We start from the raw sequence: 21,618 nt of genomic DNA, 5'->3' as shown, positions 1-21,618 counted from the left end.
ATAGTTACATGTCTGATGTAGACATGAATAAAGCCAGTTAACGGAAGTTTCTTTGGACTTCTTCCAAGAAACCTTCTCCCCTCCTAAATAGTTTTGGTCCCTCTTACTTTTTTCTCTCCTCAGTTAGATTTAGAACTCAACGTAGCCTGGAATGTGCTTTTTGAGTATTTTGGTTTTCCATCAAAATGCCCACAGCCTGTTGTACCCTGCACGTAACTGGGAATCAATAAATGGTTTTTGAGTTCATTTATTTAGTCTTCGGAACAATGGCTTTGTAGTGAAATTTCAGTTAAAGACTTCTTCTAATCAAGAGTTGTTTCATTCTCCTCAATAATAAGATTGGAAGGTGTTTTCTTTCTTTCTGGCAGAAGAAAATCTGCATGCCCTGGTGAAAGCTTAGGAAATGTATAATTGATGTATTTTTGAAATGCTGCCCTTGTTTCCTGCAATTCCTCCTCCAGGAAATCCTTCCAATTTGTCATGATGCCTAGTTGTTTCACTATGGACAGCAGCTCCCCCTGGGTGTTAACCAGCTTATCCATCACATTTCCAAGTGTGGCCTCATGTGTCTTCTCTGCCTCTTGGAGCACTTCCTGAACCTCTTCTTGCTTCTGCCTCTGAGCCATACAATAGTAGACGTTCATTTCATGTTCTTTTTCTTTTATCAGTTGGCTCACGTTCTTCTTTTGATCCTTCATAGCTGTTATACCAGTATTCAAAAGTTCCTCCATGGCCATTCTACAAAAGATATGGATTTATAAGTTAGATGGGTTAGCTGCTAAAAACAAAAAGATGTTGCCTTTCACCTAAGATGGATGAGACATTATTGCATTGTTTAGATGAGCCACCAGTCTGAGACAGGCAGGTAGAAATGAGCTTTTGGACTGCATTAACTGTCAACAATTCAAAAATATTTTTCAAGCAGGGAGGTCACTCACTGAGTTTCCTGCTGGAGGCTAAGGCGAGGCCTACTAGCCGAGTATCTGGTAGTTTTAGGGACCTGAGTCCTCTCTGGCTAGAAAAATATGAATGCAATGTGTAAAAATGAAGAAAAGTAGGGTCAGAGTTCCAAACCCCTAGAGAAAGTATTTCTCTGTATCAGCCCAGCACTTCCCTTTAGCCAGAGGGGAGGAAATTGTACTCATAGTTTTATCTGAACAATACTCTATGATAGTCGCCTGAACCTTTTGGTCTCAAAACACCTTTTCACTCTTAAAATGATCAAAGAACCCAAACGACTTTTGTTTATATGGATTATATCTAGTGGCACTGATAGTATTATAATTAAAAGTGAGACATTTAAAAAATATTCATAAATTTATGTAAGGTATGATTAAATCTATTAAATGTAATTAACTTACTTTTATGAAAAATGTATTTTCCAAATTAAAAAAAAATGGTGAAGGCGTGCCTGGGTGGCTCAGCTGGTTGAGCGTCTGACTCTGGTTTTGGCTCAGGTCATGATCTCATGGTTCATGAGTTCAAGCCCCACTTTGTGCTCTGTGCTGACAGTGTGGATCCTGCTTGGCATTCTCTCTCTCTCTCTCTCTCTCTCTCTCTGCCCCACCTGATTGCTCTGTGTCTCTCTCAAAATGAATAAATAAACTTAATTTTTTTTAATTGGTGAGAAAAGTGGCATAATTTCACATTTCTTTTTGTAAACTCTTTACTTGTCTAGCTTAAAAGCAAGGAAGATGGATTTTTCATATTGTTTCAATCTGTTGTGACATCACACATCATAAAACCATAGAAAATGCCACAATATACTTGTGAGGTAATGAGAGTGAAAAGGCAAATAACATCTTAGTATTATCAAGAAAATACTTTGACCTCAAGAACCCCCTGAAAGGGTGTTAGGGACACTGAGCAGTCCTGGGATCACACTTTGAGAACCACTGCTGAACGAGTTCACAGACCTCTGGTTGTTATGTATTTAATTATATGAAATTTATAGCAGCCAACTGTTTTGAATTCTTACCGTGTCCAAGGCAAGGCAAGTAAATGAGCATCCCATATATATATATTTGCACAATATTTCCTCAGAACAAATCCTATGAGGTAGATCTATTATTACACCTATTTTACTGATGAGGAAACAGGCTCGGAGAGGTCAAATAATTTGCCCAATTTCACTTAATTAGTAAAGTGGCAAAATGAGCAACCTAGGCAGTCTGAGTCCAGGTCGAAAGCTTTTAGCTGCTGCAATATACTCTGGTGGATGCCTTTGGTTAACCTAGTTTGAGTAGAACCTCTAAAGATTTGAGAATCAAGTAATTTACAGATGTGATTCAAATATTTAGGGTTGTTAATGAAATCCTCCCCCCCCACCTCCTAGTCTAACACAATCTTCCCAAGACTTGGCATCTGCCCTTCTTCTAACTGCTTTCTTCTAAGATACACTTCTCTCATTGTCTCCAATTCTTTCAACTTGACTTTCAAACGTGGCCAACTTCCCCAATCTTGAGGTAAACATCAGTTGTCCCCTCACCTCTCTAGCTGCAATGCTATGTCTCTCTTCTCCCTTTTCCCACCAGTCAGGCTGTATCTATGGTTAATAACAAGGGTTAACATTTACTAAGTACTTACTACCTGTCCTGCTTTAGATTCTCTCTCTCTCCCCCTCTGCCCCTCTCCCCTACTCACTCTCTGTCTTAAAAAAAATTAAATTAAGTATTTTTTAATACAAATTACCCATAATTTTTTTATCTCAAAAGAGGGCCTAGAAATCATATCATATGAGGAAAGACTAAAGTAACTGGCTTAGTACTTTTTGTTTTTTTCTCTTCTCCTCCAAATGAAAGCTTGGACAATCTCTCTCTCTTCTCAAGTCTCTTAAGGATCACTACGCAGAGAGTGAGAAGCCAAGTGTGGATGTGAGGATGAGACTGAGCACATTTTGGATCCACATTAGGAAGCACATGACAAGAAGAGACATTTGGCATTTTAACCAACCACTTCAACCACCTGCAAAATTCCTGTTACAGAAGCACTCGGGAGGCTCCCCAGTGCCTGGCAGGCATCCAACAAAAGGGATGGCAGGTTCAACTCGATGACCTCCAATGCCCCTCTGACATGATGTGAATGTTTATGCTTCTTTCTGTAAGTGGTGGGGTCTATCTGCCATCTCTAATTTTATGAGGCTCTATTCTTGGAATTTCAGAATTACATACCATATTTACATGTAGTGCTGGCCAGAAATGAACTATTTTTGAATAGTTTTAGTATGTGTCCTATATATGTGTGTGTGTGTGTGTGTGTGTGTGTGTGTGTGTGTGTGTATGATTCAGTCTGATATTTTATAAAATGGGTTCTCAGAGAAGAAAAATAGATTATTGGGGTGCCTGGGTGTTTCAGTCAGTTAAGTGTCTGACTTTGGCTCAGGTCATGAACTTGTTTTCGTGAGTTTGATCCCCACTTCAGGCTTTGTGCTGACAGCTCAGAACCTGGAACGTACTTTGGGTTCTGTGTCTTCCTCTTTCTCTGCCCCTTCCCTGCTCGCAGTCTGTCTCTCAAAAATAAATAAAGATGAAAAAAAACTTTAAAAACGTATATTGCTAAATAAAAAATAGAGACGAATATATAATAATCCAACCTCATTAGACTCTTGGGGAAAAAATGAAGCATGGAAAAACCATACCAGCAATTAATTTGTGCTTTGCTCTTTAGGGCCTCTCTTAGCTCCTTCTCTCACTTTTTTGGGGATACTGTTGAAATGGTACAAGATATATAGCTCACAAGTTTAAAGAATAATATCTGTCCATTCTTTCCCTTCTACCTATGAAGTGAACTTTTCATTTTCCCCATATATTTTGCTAAGAGTACACTTTTCAACCTCCTTTCTATGTCTATCAGTAAAAATCCTGGCTCTCTTAAGACAGGATGAACCAATGCTTCATTTCCCCATTTCTTCAATTCCTAAATTATAAAGGGATTTGTTCCCCAAACTCATTTGTCATCAAGTATTTAGGGTGATGTTGAAAATTTGCCTGATGTGCCCACAATAAGCTATTAACCCATTTTTTCACTTGAACTATAGGACTGTTAGCACTATTTTAATCAGTTATAACCATTGTGTTGTAAGGAAAATATATTCTGATTATCCGCCTGAGAAGCTGGGAACCAAAGGGCACCTGGGTGGCTCAGTTGGCTAAGCATCCAACTCTTGATTTCGGCTCAGGTCATGGTCTCATGGTTTGTAGGATCAAGTCCCACATCAGCTCTGCACTGACAGCGTGGAGCCTATTTGGGATTCTCTCCCTCTCTCTCTGACCCTCCCCCACTCATTCTCTCTCTCTTTTTCTCTCTCTCTGCCTGTCTCTCTCTCTCTCTCAAAATAAATAAACATTAAAAATTAAAAAAATAAAAGGAAATTGGAAAGCTGGTCTTGCAGGATTAGTGATACCCTCAAACTGAGGCGACAGGCATTATATAGGTTTGGTTGTGGGGGCATCTCCAGAGACCACCCTTCAGCAGTGCATTATATCTCAGGGTTATTTGTATTCTTAACCTTCCCTTGGTTCTGCATCATTACACTACCCACTTTCCCCTCTACATGTTTGCTCATGCTGTCCTCACTCTTTTCAGTCTTTCACAAATGGGATCTCCTTCCTTCCAAGTCCCAACCCAAGACTAACTGCCTCCAACAAACCTACCTCACCACACAGCTTGCACCCTTGTTACTTGACCTTTCCAGGGCTTTCCCAGCACTTACATGTTCTTTGTACCTGCCCATCTAGCCTTGGTCTGTGGGGCAACCATGCTTTAATTACTTCACATGTTGAAGAAATACCCTTATTTCCTCACACTAGAACTCAGGACCATATCCACAGAAGACACTTTATAAGCTCTGGTGAGGGGCGCCTGGGTGGCGCAGTCGGTTAAGCGTCCGACTTCAGCCAGGTCATGATCTCGCGGTCCGTGAGTTCAAGCCCCGCGTCGGGCTCTGGGCTGATGGCTCAGAGCCTGGAGCCTGTTTCCGATTCTGTGTCTCCCTCTCTCTCTGCCCCGCCCCCGCTCATGCTCTGTCTCTCTCTGTCCCAAAAATAAATAAACGTTGAAAAAAATATATATATATAAGCTCTGGTGAAATGAGAAGGGTAGTATAATGGAAGGTCATAAGCTTTGGTATCATATAGACCAGGGTTCACATCAGACTCTGTCACCTCTCCTCTACATGACCTCTAAATGAGGTTGCTCAGTCTCTCTCTTAAGTCTCAGGGTCTTCATCTGAAGATATGGAGAATGATAGAATCCCTCAGGAAGGGATATAAGAATTCAGTGAGAAGCACACAAAGGGCCTTGCATGTGCTAGGTGTTAAATAAAAGGTAGCTATCATTAGGAATTAGAGCCATGACCACAAAAATTCCTGAGCAGCCACTTCATTCACGCCTTTGTCTTGGACTAGAAAACACTTAGAAGAACTTTCCAGGCAAAGCTTGCCTGCCTGCTTGCTTGCTTGCTTTTTTTTCTTCCTCCCCTCCTTCCTTCCAGCGAAAGAGTGTGGTGTCTCCTAGATAATCTATTTAGAATCTAATCACCCCAGTCCACAAAAACGTTTTCTGTGAATTTAACATATTTGTCATAATATGTATGTGTTCGGAATACTTAAGTCTTGATAGTTTCTAGTCAAATAAAAGATCTACAGTTGAATTCTAAACACTGGTCCTTCTCCATGTATTGGTTTCTGCAAATACTCTAAGGAACACTAGACTCTAGCAATGTCTAGAAATAAGATTTGATGTACTGCAGAGTGAGTTCAGCTAATTAGAACAGATTTGAAACTTTGTTTAATAAATGTATTTTTTAAGTTTATTTATTTTGAGAGACAGTAAGGGAACGGGGAAGGAGCAGAGAGAGAGAGAGAGAGAGAGAGAGAGAGAATCCCAAGTAGGCTCCACGCTGCCAGTGAAGAGCCTGACTCTGGGCTTGAACTCATGAACTGTGAGATTATGACCTGGGCTGAAAACAAGAGTCAGATGTTTATCAACTGAGCCACCCAGGCCCCCCATGTTTAATAAATATTTAAAGAATGCATACCCTGTGCCAAGCTCTCTTCCAGGCATTTGGAATACATTAATGAACAAAATGGACACTCCAGTTGGATACACGTAAACAACAGACATGGCAGTTCCCTAATTTTAGTCAACTGATTTAATAAAAGGCAGTCATCGAAAATATTCTATTCAAACCTCAGAGAAGAAAGGGCTGGGGCAGCAGGGGGGTTGTGGTGGTGAAGGCAACAGAGTGAGGGAAGGAGCAGACACTGCAGGTACATGAGGAGTGGTTCCAGAAGCTCCTATAGGAGGAGCGGAGTTCCTGTAGATGTAGGGTGGGGAGAAGGGAGAGGAGGATACTACCTTTCACCACATTGGACCACAACTCATTTGGGAGTTACCGCCTTCTCTACCTTTCTCCCAGAATCCTCTTTTACCTTTTTCTTCTGCCTCAATGATGATTTATAGCCTATGCATGAAGAAAGGTACCACTGAAACAGCCACAGCTGCAGCCCTCATTTTTACTTATCTGCAAAATAACATTCTTAGAGGACTTTACCTTTGGCCCTGCTCTAAACAGTTCTAACAAAGAAGATTTTTACCCATTAACTACACACAAATCGATTTGTTCGTTAAGTCAAAGAGCAAAGCAAAAGAGACAAGTCCTAGACTAGATGGCAAACAGAGGTTTCAGTCCTGGTTCTGCTGCTGCAGCCATGTGATCTTAGGCAAGTCACTTAACACTTGGAAACTGTGGTTTTTCTCTTGGTCCCAATAATCACTAGGGATCCTGACTGTTGTCCTGTTAAAACTGGCCAATTCCATCAAATGTTCATTGCATACGTAATAATGGTTACTTTGGGGGCACATGGGTGGCTCAGTCGGTTAAGCATCCAACTCTTGATTTCAGCTCAGGTCATGATCTCACAGTCATGAGATTGAGCCCTGCATTTGGCCCTGTGCTAAGGGTGGAGCCTGCTTGGGATTCTCTCTCTCCCTCTCTCTCTACCTGTCTCCTGCTTGTGCTCATGTCTGCTCTCTCTCTCTTTCTGTCTCTCAAGATAAATAAATAAACATTAATTTTTTAATGTTTACTTATTTTGAGAGAGAGAGAGAGAGCGTGAGCACAAGTGGGGGGGGGAGCAGAGAGAGAGGGAGACACAGAATCCAAAGCAGGCTCCAGGCTCCAAGCTGTCAGCACAGAGCCAATGCAGGGCTCAAACTCACAAACCGTGAGATCATGACCTGAGCCAAAGCCAGCCGCTTAACCAACTGAGTTACTCAGATGCCCCAATAAATAAACATTTAAAAAAAATGATTACGTTGGTACTCTTAAAAACAAGTGATCTGATTTATGCAAAAATTATTTGTGATTATGTAAAACATAAGGCTATAGTTCATCAAAAGGGCACGAATGAGACAGACCCATTATTTAAAATGAAGTCCTTGGGAGACAGAGAGGGTAGGAAAGCAGTAAGTCAGGGCTTAACAAGTTTTGCCCTATATATTTCCAAAGTGTCAATTTTATTTATAGTGTGTATTACTTGTGTAATAAGAAAAAGACCAAAAGTAACACATCCATGCTAGTGTATGATATCAGCTAGAGAATGTGAAGATTGCCTTTTATGTGTTTATGGGGAAATATTTGTTGATTTCTCTCCTTAGCCTCTTAAAACTGGAGAATCAGAATGAAAAACACATTATTTACGATGGTAGTTATCTCTTGAGGGTGTGGAGAGGAAGGAAAAATGATTGAGGAGCTTCACGTGGGAACTTCAGAAGTGTTAGCAATTTTCGGTCTCTTCAGATGAGTGGTAGGTCATTGAATATTCATGTTATTTTTGTTTAAACCACACACACATACACACACATTATACAATGTATTATATATTGTTCTCTATGCTTGATATATTCCATAATAAAAATGTAAAAACACAGGGGCGCCTGGGTGGCTCAGTCGGTTAAACATCCAACTTCAGCCTGGGTCATGATCTCACAGTTCGTGAGTTTGAGACCTGCGTTGGGCTCTGTGCTGACAGCTCAGAGTCTCCTTGAGTACTCACTGTCTCGTGGAGGAAACCAGCAACTTAATCGTGCAATGAATGTTTTATGCAAAAAAGGATTCTCTGTCTTCCTCTCTCTCTGCACCTCCCCCACTCGTGCTTTTTCTCTCTCTCTCAGGCTAAATAAATAAACTTTAAAAAATGTAGAAACACAGGGGCACCTGGATGGCTCAGTTGGTTGAGTGTCTGACTTGGCACAGGTCATGATCCCGTGCTTTGTGTGTTCGGGTCCCGCATTGGGCTCTGTGCTGACAGCTCAGAGCCTGGAGCCTGCTTCAGATTCTGTGTCTCCCTCTCTCTATGCCCCTGGGAAATATGTGCCTCAACCTTATCCCTTTCACCAAGTTGATTTGGCCAGAGTAAGATACTGATTTGCAAATGTGTTCTCTGGAATACCTTTTCTGGGCCTGGATTGCCTCCTGGGCCATCTGTCTCTCTTCAGCCCTGGCCTTCTCCACAGCCTGGACCTTCTCCCTGTGGCACTCCATCATAATCCTTTGGATTCTATGCACCATGCGCTGTTCTGCAGCCAGGTGTTCTCTCTGCAGTTCATCTTCCATGTTTTGGTGCATCTCTATCTTGGTTTTAGCTGCCATTTCCTTTGAGAAACAGTTTGACAGCTTTAGATGTTACAGCTTTGATGTCTAAAAATGCACACTAAGAGGTTATTCAAATCATAGTTCATTAACCTGCTGGAATGTGCACCTGTGAACACTGATGATTTAAAAGAAGAGTGTGTATAATATGGAAAACTTTCATTTATATGATGCACCAGAAATGTGCAAACTATATAGCATAAATATTTATTTAGGTAATATTAGAAGGGAATATGAAAAAAGGGAAAATAGGTCTGTCTCTTTTTCCTTGATTGTCCCAAATCCTATAGTGTCATATTATCTTTACACATAATTAGAAATACATAATATGATTCTGTTAGGAAGTCAGTCTTGGAAAATGACAGAAATAATGACTGTGCCTCCAAAGTGTCTCCTGGGTGTGGGGGCTGGGGGAGGCCTGAACTCAGAGAGCTAACAGTTGCCCATTACTCTAGCCACAGGAGCTTGCTGGCCGGTCCTCCTGCCATTTGGGCATTCCAGCTCACTAGCGTTGAGGGGTTCTCTCTTGTTCACTAAAGGGACAGGAACAAATGCTCCATTACTCCAGGGCAGAAGGACCTGTGGATGCCTTTGGCCAAGTAAAGTGAGGAGGCACTAGTCAAACCAGGACTCAAGAAAAACAGATTCTCAAAGAAAACCCTGTAACCATTCTGGAAATGCCAACCAACTCCGCTGTGTGCCAGGCACCATGCTGGGCCCACACACTACAAACATAAGAAGGCTAGAATCTTCCTCCTCAAGGACTCACTGTCTCATGGAGGAAACCAGCAACTTAATCATGCAATGAGTGTTTTATGCAAGAAAGGAGGCAACAATCAATTCTGTCTAGAGTTTCAAAACTTTCATTTGAACATAAATTTGTATCTCTATTTCAGGGATAACAAGAGAGCATAAAGAAATTAAGTTATTTCTCATAGTGAGTCAGTCAAAGAACTAGGAACAGAAAACAGGGTTCTTAATGTCAGTCAGTTTCTTGCTTCATTGTTGGCCGTGATGCTAGGGTCCTTCAAGAGATTCATCAGTGTATTTTCATTCCAGACACCCCGTACCACCTTCTAATTACAGTGAGCACGACTGCTTGCTTTCTCTCTCTCTTTCTTTTGAACTCTACATCTCATGGGAAACTGAAATCATTTTAGCTTTGCAGAAAAAAGTGTCTCAACAATTAAAATGTTTGTTAGACTACAGTTTTTTTCAAGAGAAAGAAAGTCTTCAACTTCTCACTTTGGCTACTTCAAGGGTGAAAAAAAATTTTTTAAATTTTTTTTTTAACATTTATTTATTTTTGAGACAGAGAGAGACAGAGCATGAACAGGGGAGGGGCAGAGAGAGAGGGAGACACAGAATCTGAAACAGGCTCCAGGCTCTGAGCTGTCAGCACAGAGCCCGACGCGGGGCTCGAACTCACGGACCGTGAGATCATGACCTGAGCCGAAGTCGGATGCTTAACCGACCGAGCCACCCAGGCGCCCCAAGGGTGAAAATTTTTTTAAAAATGAATAAAACAACAGAAAACAACTTTAAGAATCTCTCCAGAGTGGCCTCAGTTCATGTATTTAGAAAAAATTTTTAAGGGAAACATTGGCTGTTTAGAAATGCCAGCTAGGTTTCCATGCTACAGAAGGCTTTGTCTCTTAAAGGACTAGAACTTTTTGGTAATAAAACATTTTGAATGGAAATATTTCTAAATGTCTGTGACGTCTACCTTACTTCATAAAAAGAGAAGAGTGAACACACTTTAACATTTCTTGGTGATCTAGACTGGTAGATAAAGGAGAATGATTGTATTGAGCTAAATACTTTGTACTACACTTAGTAATCGTTCAAGTTTATTGGGTTCCCTGTCTCGGTTATGAATGACCCCAGACTGCTTTGCTTTTGGAGATCTGATACCTGGTTTTTGTAATGTTTCTTGTTCTTCACATGCTATTGTGCTGAGAACTCTCTGTTCTAACTGCTGTCTGTGAGCTCCTTTTTGTCATTTCTAGTTTCTGGCATTTAATCGATTTTGGATTTGTGAAGTTGAGCAGCCACATCTGTTGGGCTCAGGCTATCAAGTAAGTGTAAATAACATTTGAGTGGGGAATGGAAAGGTTCTGCTATGAGTAATTAGCCTGAGTTTCTGTCTTGTAGTCAGAGGCCTTTATTTAAATTCCCAGGGGATATTTTAAATTATTTCTGGGTTTTCAAGTGTATTCTCAGTAATTGAAAGGGCTGAATGGTTGAGCTTTAGATAAATGAAGTAGTACATAAAATATTTTTATTTGAATCATAGAATTTAAAAATGACACCCCAGCCCTTTATTTTGGCTGGGTTCTGAACTTGGATTCAAAGAACTAAAATGGAGTCCTTCCTTTATGTAATGATGTATTAAAAGCAAAATCATTTTACTGCCTCACAAAGCATGTGGGATATATATTTAAAGCTACAAAAATAATTCAGTGACTGACTATTTGGCAGTGTTCTTATTCAATGGAAAGCCTCCCAGTTAAATTACTTTTACTGAAATGCATTTTGAGTAAATCAGCTCATATACTGAGATATTGTAAGAAACAGCCTCATGAAACCCATCATATTTACTGTGCAGATGTTTGACAGACATTTATGACACAACGTTTCCCTTAGGAGAAGTTTCTCTCAGCTATCACATGCAGGAATATCTGGGCCTCTCTATCTGATTTGTTTTTACCTAATGGATATGGTGATTCATTGAATTTTTGTCTTTGCATTGACTGCCAGAAAGCTCAAGGCCCAAATAGTGAAAATTGCACAGGAACTCATGCACACATACAATTTTAAGTTTTAAATTCACTCCTGACTTCATTATATTTTCTACTCTGATTTTACCTTAGGTTCCATTTCATCATTTGCTTTTTAATATTATTGTATTTGAATAAGTTAATATAAAAATCTTTTCAAAATAATGTCTGTTCATTGGGTAAGATCTTGAAATTTTACTCAACAGCAAGCATCTGAGACTTACGCCAAATTCTTAATGTTATAAAAGAGTAATACATAGTGATTTCTACATACCAGAATTGAATGATATTTGGTTTTAGAAGGGCTTGGTTTTCTGCTCTACATATTGGTAATCTTAAACTTTAATACACAGAAGAATCAGACAGAATGCTGGTTAAAAACCTTGCCCCTGACTCTGTAGGTCAGGTGGAGCCTGGGAATCTGCATGTTAAGCTCCCAGGTGAACAGATTCTGAGGTAGGTGGTTCATAGACACCCCCCCGAGAAGCAGTACTGATGTCTATGTCTGGGTATCCTACAGTTGAAACAATCCTATGCATCCCTCTTAGAGAAATCACTCTTTTGTTATATAAAAAATGTCCTGAGATGGCAGTATAAATGTGAGTTCCCAAACCCTAGACAACTATTTTAGAAAGGTCAACCTCCTTGTAACTTTTCCCCTTTCCATTTTCTTAGGACTTCCTCTACTTTAGCACTAAGTGTACCAACTCCACTCAAAGACAGTATGAGGTACAGTCAATGTGAGCTCCTTGAAACAGGCATCACAGCTAAATTATCCTTCTATCTGTACAACATAATGCCAGGAGCAATATTCAAAATACTGGGGCACCTGGGTGGCTCAGTCAGTAAAGTGTCCGACTTAGCTCAAGTCATGATCTCACCGTTTGTGAGTTGGAGCCCCACATTGGGCTCCATGCTGACAGTGAGGAGCCTGCTTGGGATTCTCTCTCTCCCTCTCTCTCTGCCCCTTCCCTGCTTACTCTGTCTCTCTCTCTCTCAAAAATAAATAAATAAACAAAAAAAATTTTTAAATGTGCATACTCTGGCTGCAGCATTGGGGCAGGGTCCAGCTTTGGAGTTTCCCACCAATTTAAAGGGGTAGCCCTTTTAATTGGGGGAGGTCTTGGAGACTGGGGAAGCAGCCAGGGTGACTTAGGTGTTAGGGAGCTTGGCGAGTGACTATCTATCAACTGATAGAGAAGTATTTAAATTTTTTTTTTTTTCTTCAACGTTTTTATTTATTTTTGGGACAGAGAGAGACAGAGCATGAACGGGGGAGGGGCAGAGAGAGAGAGGGAGACACAGAATCGGAAACAGGCTCCAGGCTCCGAGCCATCAGCCCAGAGCCTGACGCGGGGCTCGAACTCACGGACCGCGAGATCGTGACCTGGCTGAAGCCGGACGCTTAACCGACTGCGCCACCCAGGCGCCCTATAGAGAAGTATTTAAATGCTTATGGTCATCCTGGCAGATGTCAGCTGAACAGTAGGCCTGCCTAGACATGCTAGAAATGTTTTCATGTTTTGAACTGAAAAAGGGAATGGGTGTGGACCACTGCAGCCAACCTCTTGGGAACCAGGCCACTGGTGCCAAGCAGGGAGGATCCCACTATCCTTTAGGAACCAGAAGCAAAGCTCCCTTTGCTGCCAAGTTTCCTGAGGACTAAATAAGGATCTGATATACAGTAGGTGCTCATTGCTGAAACAATGAATAAATGGGGCCAGTGGTCCCTGAACTGTTTGTTAATTATGTTCTTATTAAGTTAGGCCAAACCTGGGGCCAGACTTCTGCCATTTTCCCTCCAGCCTCTGACCATGAATTGTCACATCTATACCATGTCCTTGCCTATACCTCCTGTGGCCAACATGTAATAGTTCTATATCCTTTTCCTTTGATCAGCTTTTGTAACTGAGGTACTGAACTAAATAATGAATTCCTGGGCCTCTGCCTGGAAAGTTTGCTAGTTCCCTACAATCGTGTGTTCGAACAGGTTACAGGTTACAAAGAGGACCCTTTGTTTTATGACCTTTGGCACTGCAGGAAATATTCAGTAGCAGCTCAGGGTCCCTCTTGGTATTGCAGTAAATGCAAATTTAGGGAAAAGGATGCAATCAGAGAGCCCAGGAGAAGGAAGAAAACAGCCTATTTCTTCATCCAGCACCAACTTGAGCACTTCTAAGTCAAGGCCCTGTATGGGACACCGGGCTAGAGTGGTAATGAGAGACAAGCCCTAATGGAGGCTATAGTCGTGTGCAGGTCAGACATTCAACAAGTAATCACACAGTCTATTTAACTGCAGTGATGGGTGTAAAAGGGGACAGGGTGTCAAGGGCAGAGTGATTCAGGTAAAGTAGTGATGTTTGAGCTAAATCTGATGAGGTGGGGGAAGGACATTCTGACAGAGACCCTGAGGTGGGAAGGAGGTGGAACACTCAGGTTTGAGGACCCAGAAAAGGGCCATGAGAGAGAAGAGAGGCTGGCACAAGAGATGTGGTGGGTAAGGCAGGCAGGATGGCTCCTTTGGGCCTTGAAACCCCATCAAGGTTTGGGTTCAATACATCAGAGATTCTCCTGCACCCATTCATCACTGCTGCCTCTCATCTGTGAGCCTAGCATCTCTTCTGTGAAAATCCTGGGTCTCCTGACCAACCTCCAGGAGACACCCATCAAGGTTTTACAGATTTTGTTTTTCTCTTCTCCCTTTGCCAGAGCTTTCCACTGATGTATGTACTCTTAAAAAGACAACAAACAAGCCATTATAAAAACCTGTAAGTCTTTTTGATGTTCTTCTTCCAGAATCTGAATATTCATTTTGTGTTTGTCATTTGCTTCTTCAAGTGCCTTCTCGATTGCTTGTTTTTGGCGTTTATCAGCCTTTGAAAGAAACAGTCCAAATTTATAAATATTTATATATTAATATATACACTTATATTAACATACATTTTTCATGTTTACTGAAAATTAGCAACCACGATGGGGCCCCTCATCACTTGCTCCGTTCCCATCTCAAACCTCTCCCAGAAAACTGGCTGCCTTAGCCAGAGATGCCCTAACACATCCCAACCTAACATGGCTAACATCACTGTTTTGTGAACTGCTAAAGAGGGTTTTAGTATAAGCTGCTGGGTTGTCTTTTATTTGGCACTTTATTTCTTGCTTGATTGACTATCAAAGTAATGTATGCTCATCGCAGAAAATCTGGAAAATACAGAGAAGTGGAAAGATGCACAAAGCAAGAATTTGCTGAGAAAGGAGGCTGAGCACCATCCCAGATTCCCTGCATCAGGTGTTCAGAAAGAGGTTCTATTATTTTATTTGAAGAGAGTGCCCAGATCATTAGATATGATGACATTCAAATTGTAGATTACTCACAAAAGCATTGCCTTATATTAGGGTGTATAATTGATGGTTTGCAATTAATTTGAATTTTACTATTATTGATAAAGATAGAGGACTACTAAGATTTTTATTCATATATCCTTTGCACTTGGTGCATTTTGCACTTTCAAAGTACTTTAATACCAAGCTTGTGCTGGTACTAATGCTGGACAGTTCCAACACCATTTGCTATGACGTCTATGTTATAAAGGAACTGAGAAATAATGCTCTAAGCACTGTGGCTTGTCCTGCCCTCATGGAGCATAATTCTCTTCAGGAAGTCATTTATGTTATTCTTCAGGAAGAAGTGGAGGTTGGAGGATTGAGATTTTGCTTAAGTGTCTGGGATCTGACTATGAACCTCAATACACTCAAATTGCCCCTATGACCCTCAGCAGTCACAGGGACAAGGTATCAAGGACTTTGGAGAGAAGAGAGCAAGGAGAGTAGGCGATAATGCAGCATTTGGAAAAAAAAAAAGAGCACTTGGTCAGGGGTATTTCACACTGCACAAATGTATGGTCTACATATTAAATTTAAGCAATAATAAACAATTATCAACAAGGGTGTCTTTTTTTGTTGTTGAAGTTTTAAGCCGATGAGAATAAAAAAAGCAGGAGTCATCCACACATAGGGGCAATTTAGAAGGAAGGGAGCTCCTAATGGTGTCTGCCTCTTACTAAGCAGCTCCTATGCACCTGACATTATTTCACTGAACTCTTTCAACAGTCCTATAGAATATTATTGTTCCTCTTTTACATTTGAAGAAGCCAAGACTGCAGAGTTGGAGAACTTGCCCAAGGTCCCACAGATAGCCAGGATTCAAAATCAGTTCTGCTTATTGTTTCAGACAAATCCAAAAAGTGAAAGAACTCTAAAGATGCATTTAGGTTGATATTCAGTTTCTTTTACCTGCACCCACACATCAGCTTCTGCTTTTGCAATGCGTTCTTTGAGTATTTCCTCTTGGAATTGCTCTTCTTTATTCAGAATATCTGCCCCAATATCTGTGCATTTGAGGAAAAACAATCACAAGTATCCACAGACTGTTTTTTCTTCTTCACTATGACCTATTTATTAGAGTTATCTAAAAGATATACCCTTTTAGGAGATGCCAATCTTTTCTTTAAAGGGGTACACTTTTCCGTAATTAATGAGAGGGAACTCACAGCACCATTGGGTCTTGAGACAGTCTGTTCCTGTCATCACACTTGGGCCATACAATAGGCAACTGGGGAGGTAAAGTGACAGAAAAGAGCATTTTGTGTTCCTAAAATAGGACAGTGAGGGAATATTCAAGTGATATTAGCACATTATTCTGCTCCTGTCTTCCTGTCCCTCTCTGGATGCTGGCGTTCTCTCCCTTGGGAAAGAGGCAGCAGAAAATGCTTTCTTCACTCTCAAACCTTCTTTCTTCATGTGCAGATCTTCGTGGTTTAGCCGTTTCAGTTGTGGAGTAAGGGGGCAGCTGTTTAGTACTTGTCTGTCAATGGTCTCATTCAATTTCCACATAACATTCCCATAATGATAGCCTCCCTGCCCGGACAAAAAAATAAAAGCCCACATAGGTTAGAGGACTACACAGATAGAGCGAGACCTGCAGCCAAGCTCCATCTCTGTCTGCCAGAGCGGACTGTGAGAGGTGGCTCAGGACTTGTACACAGGCTACGAGCCTTTTCAGTACTCAAGTCACACACATAGTGAGCTTTCTCCCCAGTCCAACCTCTTACGCTACCTACCCTTCATTCCAGTTATTTCTCACATCTTTGATTTGTTGAATTATCAACTTTTCATGTGATTAGGTCTTGACAATCAACTTCCTAAAATTACAAAGCATGTCTTATATTGCAGTGTCTCTCTTACGGTGCTCAGCTTGGCAACACCATTGTAGACACATGTGGTTGCCCAGTATCTCTGCTCTCCCTCCAGTAACAGAAACCATTTTTCTCAAGAATGTCCCTGTCTCACTTCATGTTGTTCTGGGTGGGGGGGGGGGGGGGTTCCTGCAAATCACTGCAGCCATCCTGCATGTCCCATCACATTGTCCCCATCCTCCAGGCCATAATAATCAGCCCAGGATTGGGCACATGCTCCAGCCTGGCTAACCAGGCTCTTCTCTAGGATTTTATATAAGGATGTAAGGAGAACATAGCTTTTTTTTTTTTTTTTTCCCCCTCTGAGATTTCTAAGCTGGAGGTAACAGCCACATAGAGCAGTCTGGGACAACTTTTATTCTTTTCCCCTCTCCTGTAAGCCTGGTTGCAGGAGTAAACAATTAGGCCAACTCACTGAGAGCAAGTGTGGCTACACTGAAAGCCCTGGAGCCAAATCCTGCTTGGGTTTCTCTGTTAAAAGGCCAAGAAATTCTATTTTATGCATGGTCTAGTCTGAGTTGTGTTTTTGTTACCTGCAAATAAACATCCATGTTTGGTAGCATTAAGAGTCTATGATACTAGATTATCAGTGAATCTAAAAACAGAGGGCAGGGGATACTATAGTAGAGATGGACATATACTTTGTAGGCTCAACACTGTGCAGATATGATTATGAAAGATCTAGGAAGAAAGGTGACTGAGCATGGGCCATCAGTGTATTAAATTTCATAAAAATGTGATACAACTGTGGGTTGCTATTATTCTTTTTTAGCCTAAATCCCATTATTTTATATTATTCTCAACCCTGATTGTACAAGAGGATTCCCGCATAGCTTTAAAAAAAATACTCGAAAAGGAAAAGACTACTGATACAAAGAATAACTTGGATGGATCTCAAGGGCATTATATTGAATGAAAAAAGCCAATTTGAAAGTTATATATTATATGATTTAATTTATATAACAATCGCAAAGGGGTAAGATTATAGTGATGGAGAACAGATTAGTGGTTGCCAGGGGTTCAGGTTAGGGTGTGTAAGGAGTAACACAAGGGAGTTCCTTTATGGTGACAGAGCAGCTCTACGTCCTGATTGTGGTGATGGTTATACAACCCTACACGTGATAAATTTCATGAAACTATGAAACAAGAAAAAAATGCACATAAGTTCTGTACCTGAGTTAATAGTATTATTCCAATAGCAATTTCCTGGTTTTGACTATATACTAGCATTATGTAAGATATCAATGAGAGAAACTGGAGGAATACATGGGAACTCTGTTAACACTTGTGAGTCTTAAACTATTTCCAAATAAAAACTATTAAAATATGAAACAAACAAACATAAAAAACCAACACATGCTGAAGCCTGATTCTGAAGGTTCTAATTTAGTGGGTCTATGTTGAATATGAAATCCAATGACTCTGTATTTAGATATTTGTAGTAAAAACAAAATTTTTTAAATGTTTATTTACTTTGAGAGAGAGAGAGAGAGAGAGAGAGAGAGAGAGAGAGAGGGAGCTCGAGTGGGGGAGGGGCAGAGAGAGAGAGGGAGACAGAGAATCCCAAGCAGGCTCAGCGCTGGCAGGGCTCAAACTCATGTACCATGACATCATGACCTGAGCTGAAGCCAAGAGTCCGATGCTTAACCAACTGAGCCACCCAGGTGCCCTGTAAAAACAAATGTTTTAAAAGCTGTGTGCACTGCTAGGGTTGAGGACTACTGCACTATGCAATATTCATTTAACATTTATACAGACATTCCCACATGCTCTTGAGTTTACTCATTAAGAACATTGACTTAACAGTCAATGACAGGGATGCTGGGGTGGCTCAGTTGGTTAAGTGCCGACTTGGGCTGAGTTCATGACCTCACGGCTCATGGATTTGAGCCCCACCTTGGGCTCTGCACTGACAGCTCAGAGCCTGGAGTCTGCTTCAGATTCTGTGTCTCCACTCTCTCTCTGCCCTAACCCCACTTGTGCACTCTCTCTCTCTCTAAAATAAATAAACATTAAAAAAACTTTTTAATAAAAAAGTCAATGACAAATACAGTTCACTGTATATAAAATATTAATTTCTACCTAGTTAGATTTAATTTTGCTTATCTGGATTCAGATATCTCAGAAGGCATAAGAAGTCAATCATTAAATGCATATCTAAGAATGGGTATCCACTGGCCTGGGTGTAAAAAGCCGAATCATATCAGAGATTGTAATTAATAAGTCACACTAAACATTTACTAGAAGTTAAAGTCAGTTTGGGTATTGATGTTTTTAGAGGATGATTCCAATTTGACCTCTCCCTGTACTGTAGTTTTTTCAAAACACTCTCCATTCTTTAGTTTCTCATATTTTCAAAGATCAAGAGTGAAATTAAATCAGTAGTTTACCAGGTATAAAGGAAGAGAGGATCAGAGAAATACCTGGAGAGTCCTTAGGAAAACATTTCTAAGGCTCAAAGTCAGACTACAAACTCTGATGGGGATAAGGAGAGAAGGAAACCTGTAATTACAGTCTGATTTGCTTGTATAGTAAATATTCTCAGGTTATCTCCATGCTACCTATGTTTATGTCACCAGCTACTAGTAAAGGTTATAGCTTCACTATTTATTAAGGTGTTACTTGGAGGTATTTCCTCTACTATGTGTAAGGAAGTTGCCAAAGTATGGGCCAGGGCAAATAGAACTCCTGTTTACTATTATATGCCAACAAATATTTCATTAAAGCCTCATAACCAACCTGCTAGAGAGGTATTAATATCCCTACTTAATGTAGGACTCCCAACATCTCTATAAGGAAACACACTGAAAGGCTAAGTGTACTGTCTAAGGTACACAACTGGTAAGCAGAGAAGCTGGATTTCAACCCATATTCTTTTCATGCCAAACAGACACCCCTGCAAGACAAGCAACTTTGATCAGAAGAGCTGATAAAAGTCAATATAGCAGAAAGAATAGCACATAATGCTATCAAATATTAGAACAAAGGAAAACAGCATTTACTTACCCAGTATATCTTTGTGAGTGTAAAAGCGTGTCTTAAATGGCTTGTATTCATGGATCCGTTTGAAGGTTTCCCCCAAAGGGGCTGGTGGAATTATTTTATTACAAACAGCACAGCAAACAAAATTCGTGTAATTCGGATTTCGGATCATAATTAAGATGTCTTTTACTATGTGCAGTTAAAGTACTCTTAAGATCAGAAATAAAAGTTTTAAGAAAATCTGGAAGTTTAAGGAAGCTAGAAGAGGATCAAGGTTTTAGGACGATGTTAGAGGCTGGTAAGGATGAAATGATTCGCCATGATTAGGTAGTGGTTATGTGCCTAATGGTAAAGAACGGTTCTAAAAGCCTTTGCCACATAAGGTATGGGCACTGGATTTGGGAAGATTTAAGCAGTGGCTCTCTTCCAGACTTTAGCACTAAACTGTTAACTTACTTAGCAACTGTTGCTAGGTAAGACAAGCTTTGCTCATAAAAGCAACTAGAAATAATGAGGAAAGGGAGCATGGTAGAGCCATTCATTTCCCAGATACTCTCTGTACTAGTTTCCTATTGCTGCTGTAACAAATCACCACACATTTAGTGATTGAAAACAACACCATTTACTCTCTTGCAGTTCTGGAGGTCAGAGGTTCAAAATGAGTCTTATGAGGCTAAAATTAAGGTGTCAGCAGGGCTGGTTCTTTCTGGAGGCTTTACAGGAGAGTCTGTTTCCTTGCCTTTTTTACCTTCTAGAGGCCACCTGAATTCCTTGGCTCATGCCTCACATGATGTAGGCTTTTCTCCCCCTGTGTGCATGGACCTCTATGCTTCTTCCCCTGATCTTCAGCCTCCTTCTTAATAAGGATTAAGATTATATCAGGCTCATCTGGATAATAAAGGGTAATTTTCCCATCTCAAAATCCCTAACTTGATCATATCTGCAAAGTCCCTTCTGCCATATAAGGTAACATAATCACAGGATCTAGGAATTAGGATCTGAACATCTTTGGGGGTGGGGTAGAACAGGGGGAATCATTTTTCAACCTACATTTTCTTTTAAATGGTTTATTTAAAGGGGCACCAAGGTGGCTCTGTCATTAAGTGTCCGACTTTGGCTCAGGTCACGATCTCACAGTTGCGAGTTCGAGCCCCATGTTGGGCTCTGTGCTGACAGCTCAGAGCCTGGAGCCTGCTTCGGATTCTGTCTCCCTGTCTCTCTGCCACTCACACTGTCTCTCTCCTTCAAAAATAAATAAACATTAAAAAAAATTAAATGTTTTATTTAAAGAATTGATTTCTTTTAGCCCAGCAAAGGAGAAAAATTAATAAATTAATATATTTTAATTAAATTTTTTAATGTTTATTTATTTTTGAGAGAGAGACTAAGCATGAGCAAGGGAGGGGCAGAGAGGGAGACAGAATCTGAAGCAGGCTCCAGGCTCTGAGCTGTCAGCATGGAGCCCAACATGGGGCTCGAACTCATGAGCTGTGAGATCTTGACCTGAGCCAAAGTTAGATGCTTAACCGACTGAGTCATCCAGGTGCCCCAATAAATTCACATTTTTATAAACGTGATGTTTTGGTGCCATGGCAATAAAACTGGGAAACATCACAGTATCTTAAAGGAAAAGTTACTTTCCATTAGCACTCAAAATTAATAAGCCTGGTTTTTAAAATCGCAGTTAACTAATGTGTTGTCCTTGTTTTAAAATGTGTAGTCCTGCATCCCAAGAACCACCTCCATGCCTAACAAATTGGAAAAGATTGGTTACCCTATGGAGGATAAGGCTACACCAATAAATAACTTCACAGTTTATTCAGGAAATTCTTGAAAACCAATTTATCAATTGAACAGCTTGCTCCTCTGGGCAAATAGCTCTCCTATCAGAATGGATTACTTCCCTGGGCAAAAAGGTCACTTACCACTTATTAATATTTTACTTATCGAG

The 21,618-nt window shown here is 40.6% G+C and overlaps 1 protein-coding gene across 2 annotated transcripts; it reads right to left on the bottom strand.

Annotated features, from left to right (window-relative positions):
- Window positions 1-231: 231 nt before the first annotated feature.
- Window positions 232-20,258, bottom strand: CB2H6orf163 (chromosome B2 C6orf163 homolog). Of its 2 annotated transcripts, none has more exons than XM_025926142.2 (5): window positions 19,692-20,258; window positions 15,724-15,818; window positions 14,200-14,307; window positions 8,454-8,656; window positions 232-738 (listed from the first exon to the last, which is right to left on the bottom strand). In XM_025926142.2, exons 1-5 carry the CDS (start codon window positions 19,837-19,839, stop codon window positions 303-305), a joined length of 990 nt encoding a protein of 329 aa, XP_025781927.1. In that variant the 5' UTR covers window positions 19,840-20,258; the 3' UTR covers window positions 232-302. The 2 variants fall into 2 exon arrangements, with proteins under 2 accessions (XP_025781927.1, XP_086563501.1); XM_086707375.1 differs by lacking the exon at window positions 19,692-20,258 and adding an exon at window positions 15,981-19,665.
- Between the last annotated feature and the right edge of the window lie 1,360 nt (window positions 20,259-21,618).

Source organism: Puma concolor, chromosome B2, assembly GCF_028749965.1.
Source record: "Puma concolor isolate L17-30 chromosome B2, mPumCon1.1.hap2, whole genome shotgun sequence".
In the NCBI taxonomy this organism is placed as follows: domain Eukaryota; kingdom Metazoa; phylum Chordata; class Mammalia; order Carnivora; family Felidae; genus Puma; species Puma concolor.
Note: the sequence above shows the minus strand (reverse complement) of the source record. Positions and strands in the feature narration are given on the sequence as shown.

What these genes read in the sequence shown, in the direction of transcription:
- CB2H6orf163 (XM_025926142.2), bottom strand. Translation starts at nt 19,839, where the DNA reads ATGATCCGAAATCCGAATTACACGAATTTTGTTTGCTGTGCTGTTTGT. An exon ending in CACTCACAAAGATATACTGG is followed by an intron (nt 15,819 to 19,691) that starts GTAAGTAAATGC and finishes TCAAATGCACAG; the next exon opens with ATATTGGGGCAGATATTCTG. An exon ending in AACATCAAAAAGACTTACAG is followed by an intron (nt 8,657 to 14,199) that starts GTTTTTATAATG and finishes TGTTTCTCAAAG; the next exon opens with GAAATGGCAGCTAAAACCAA.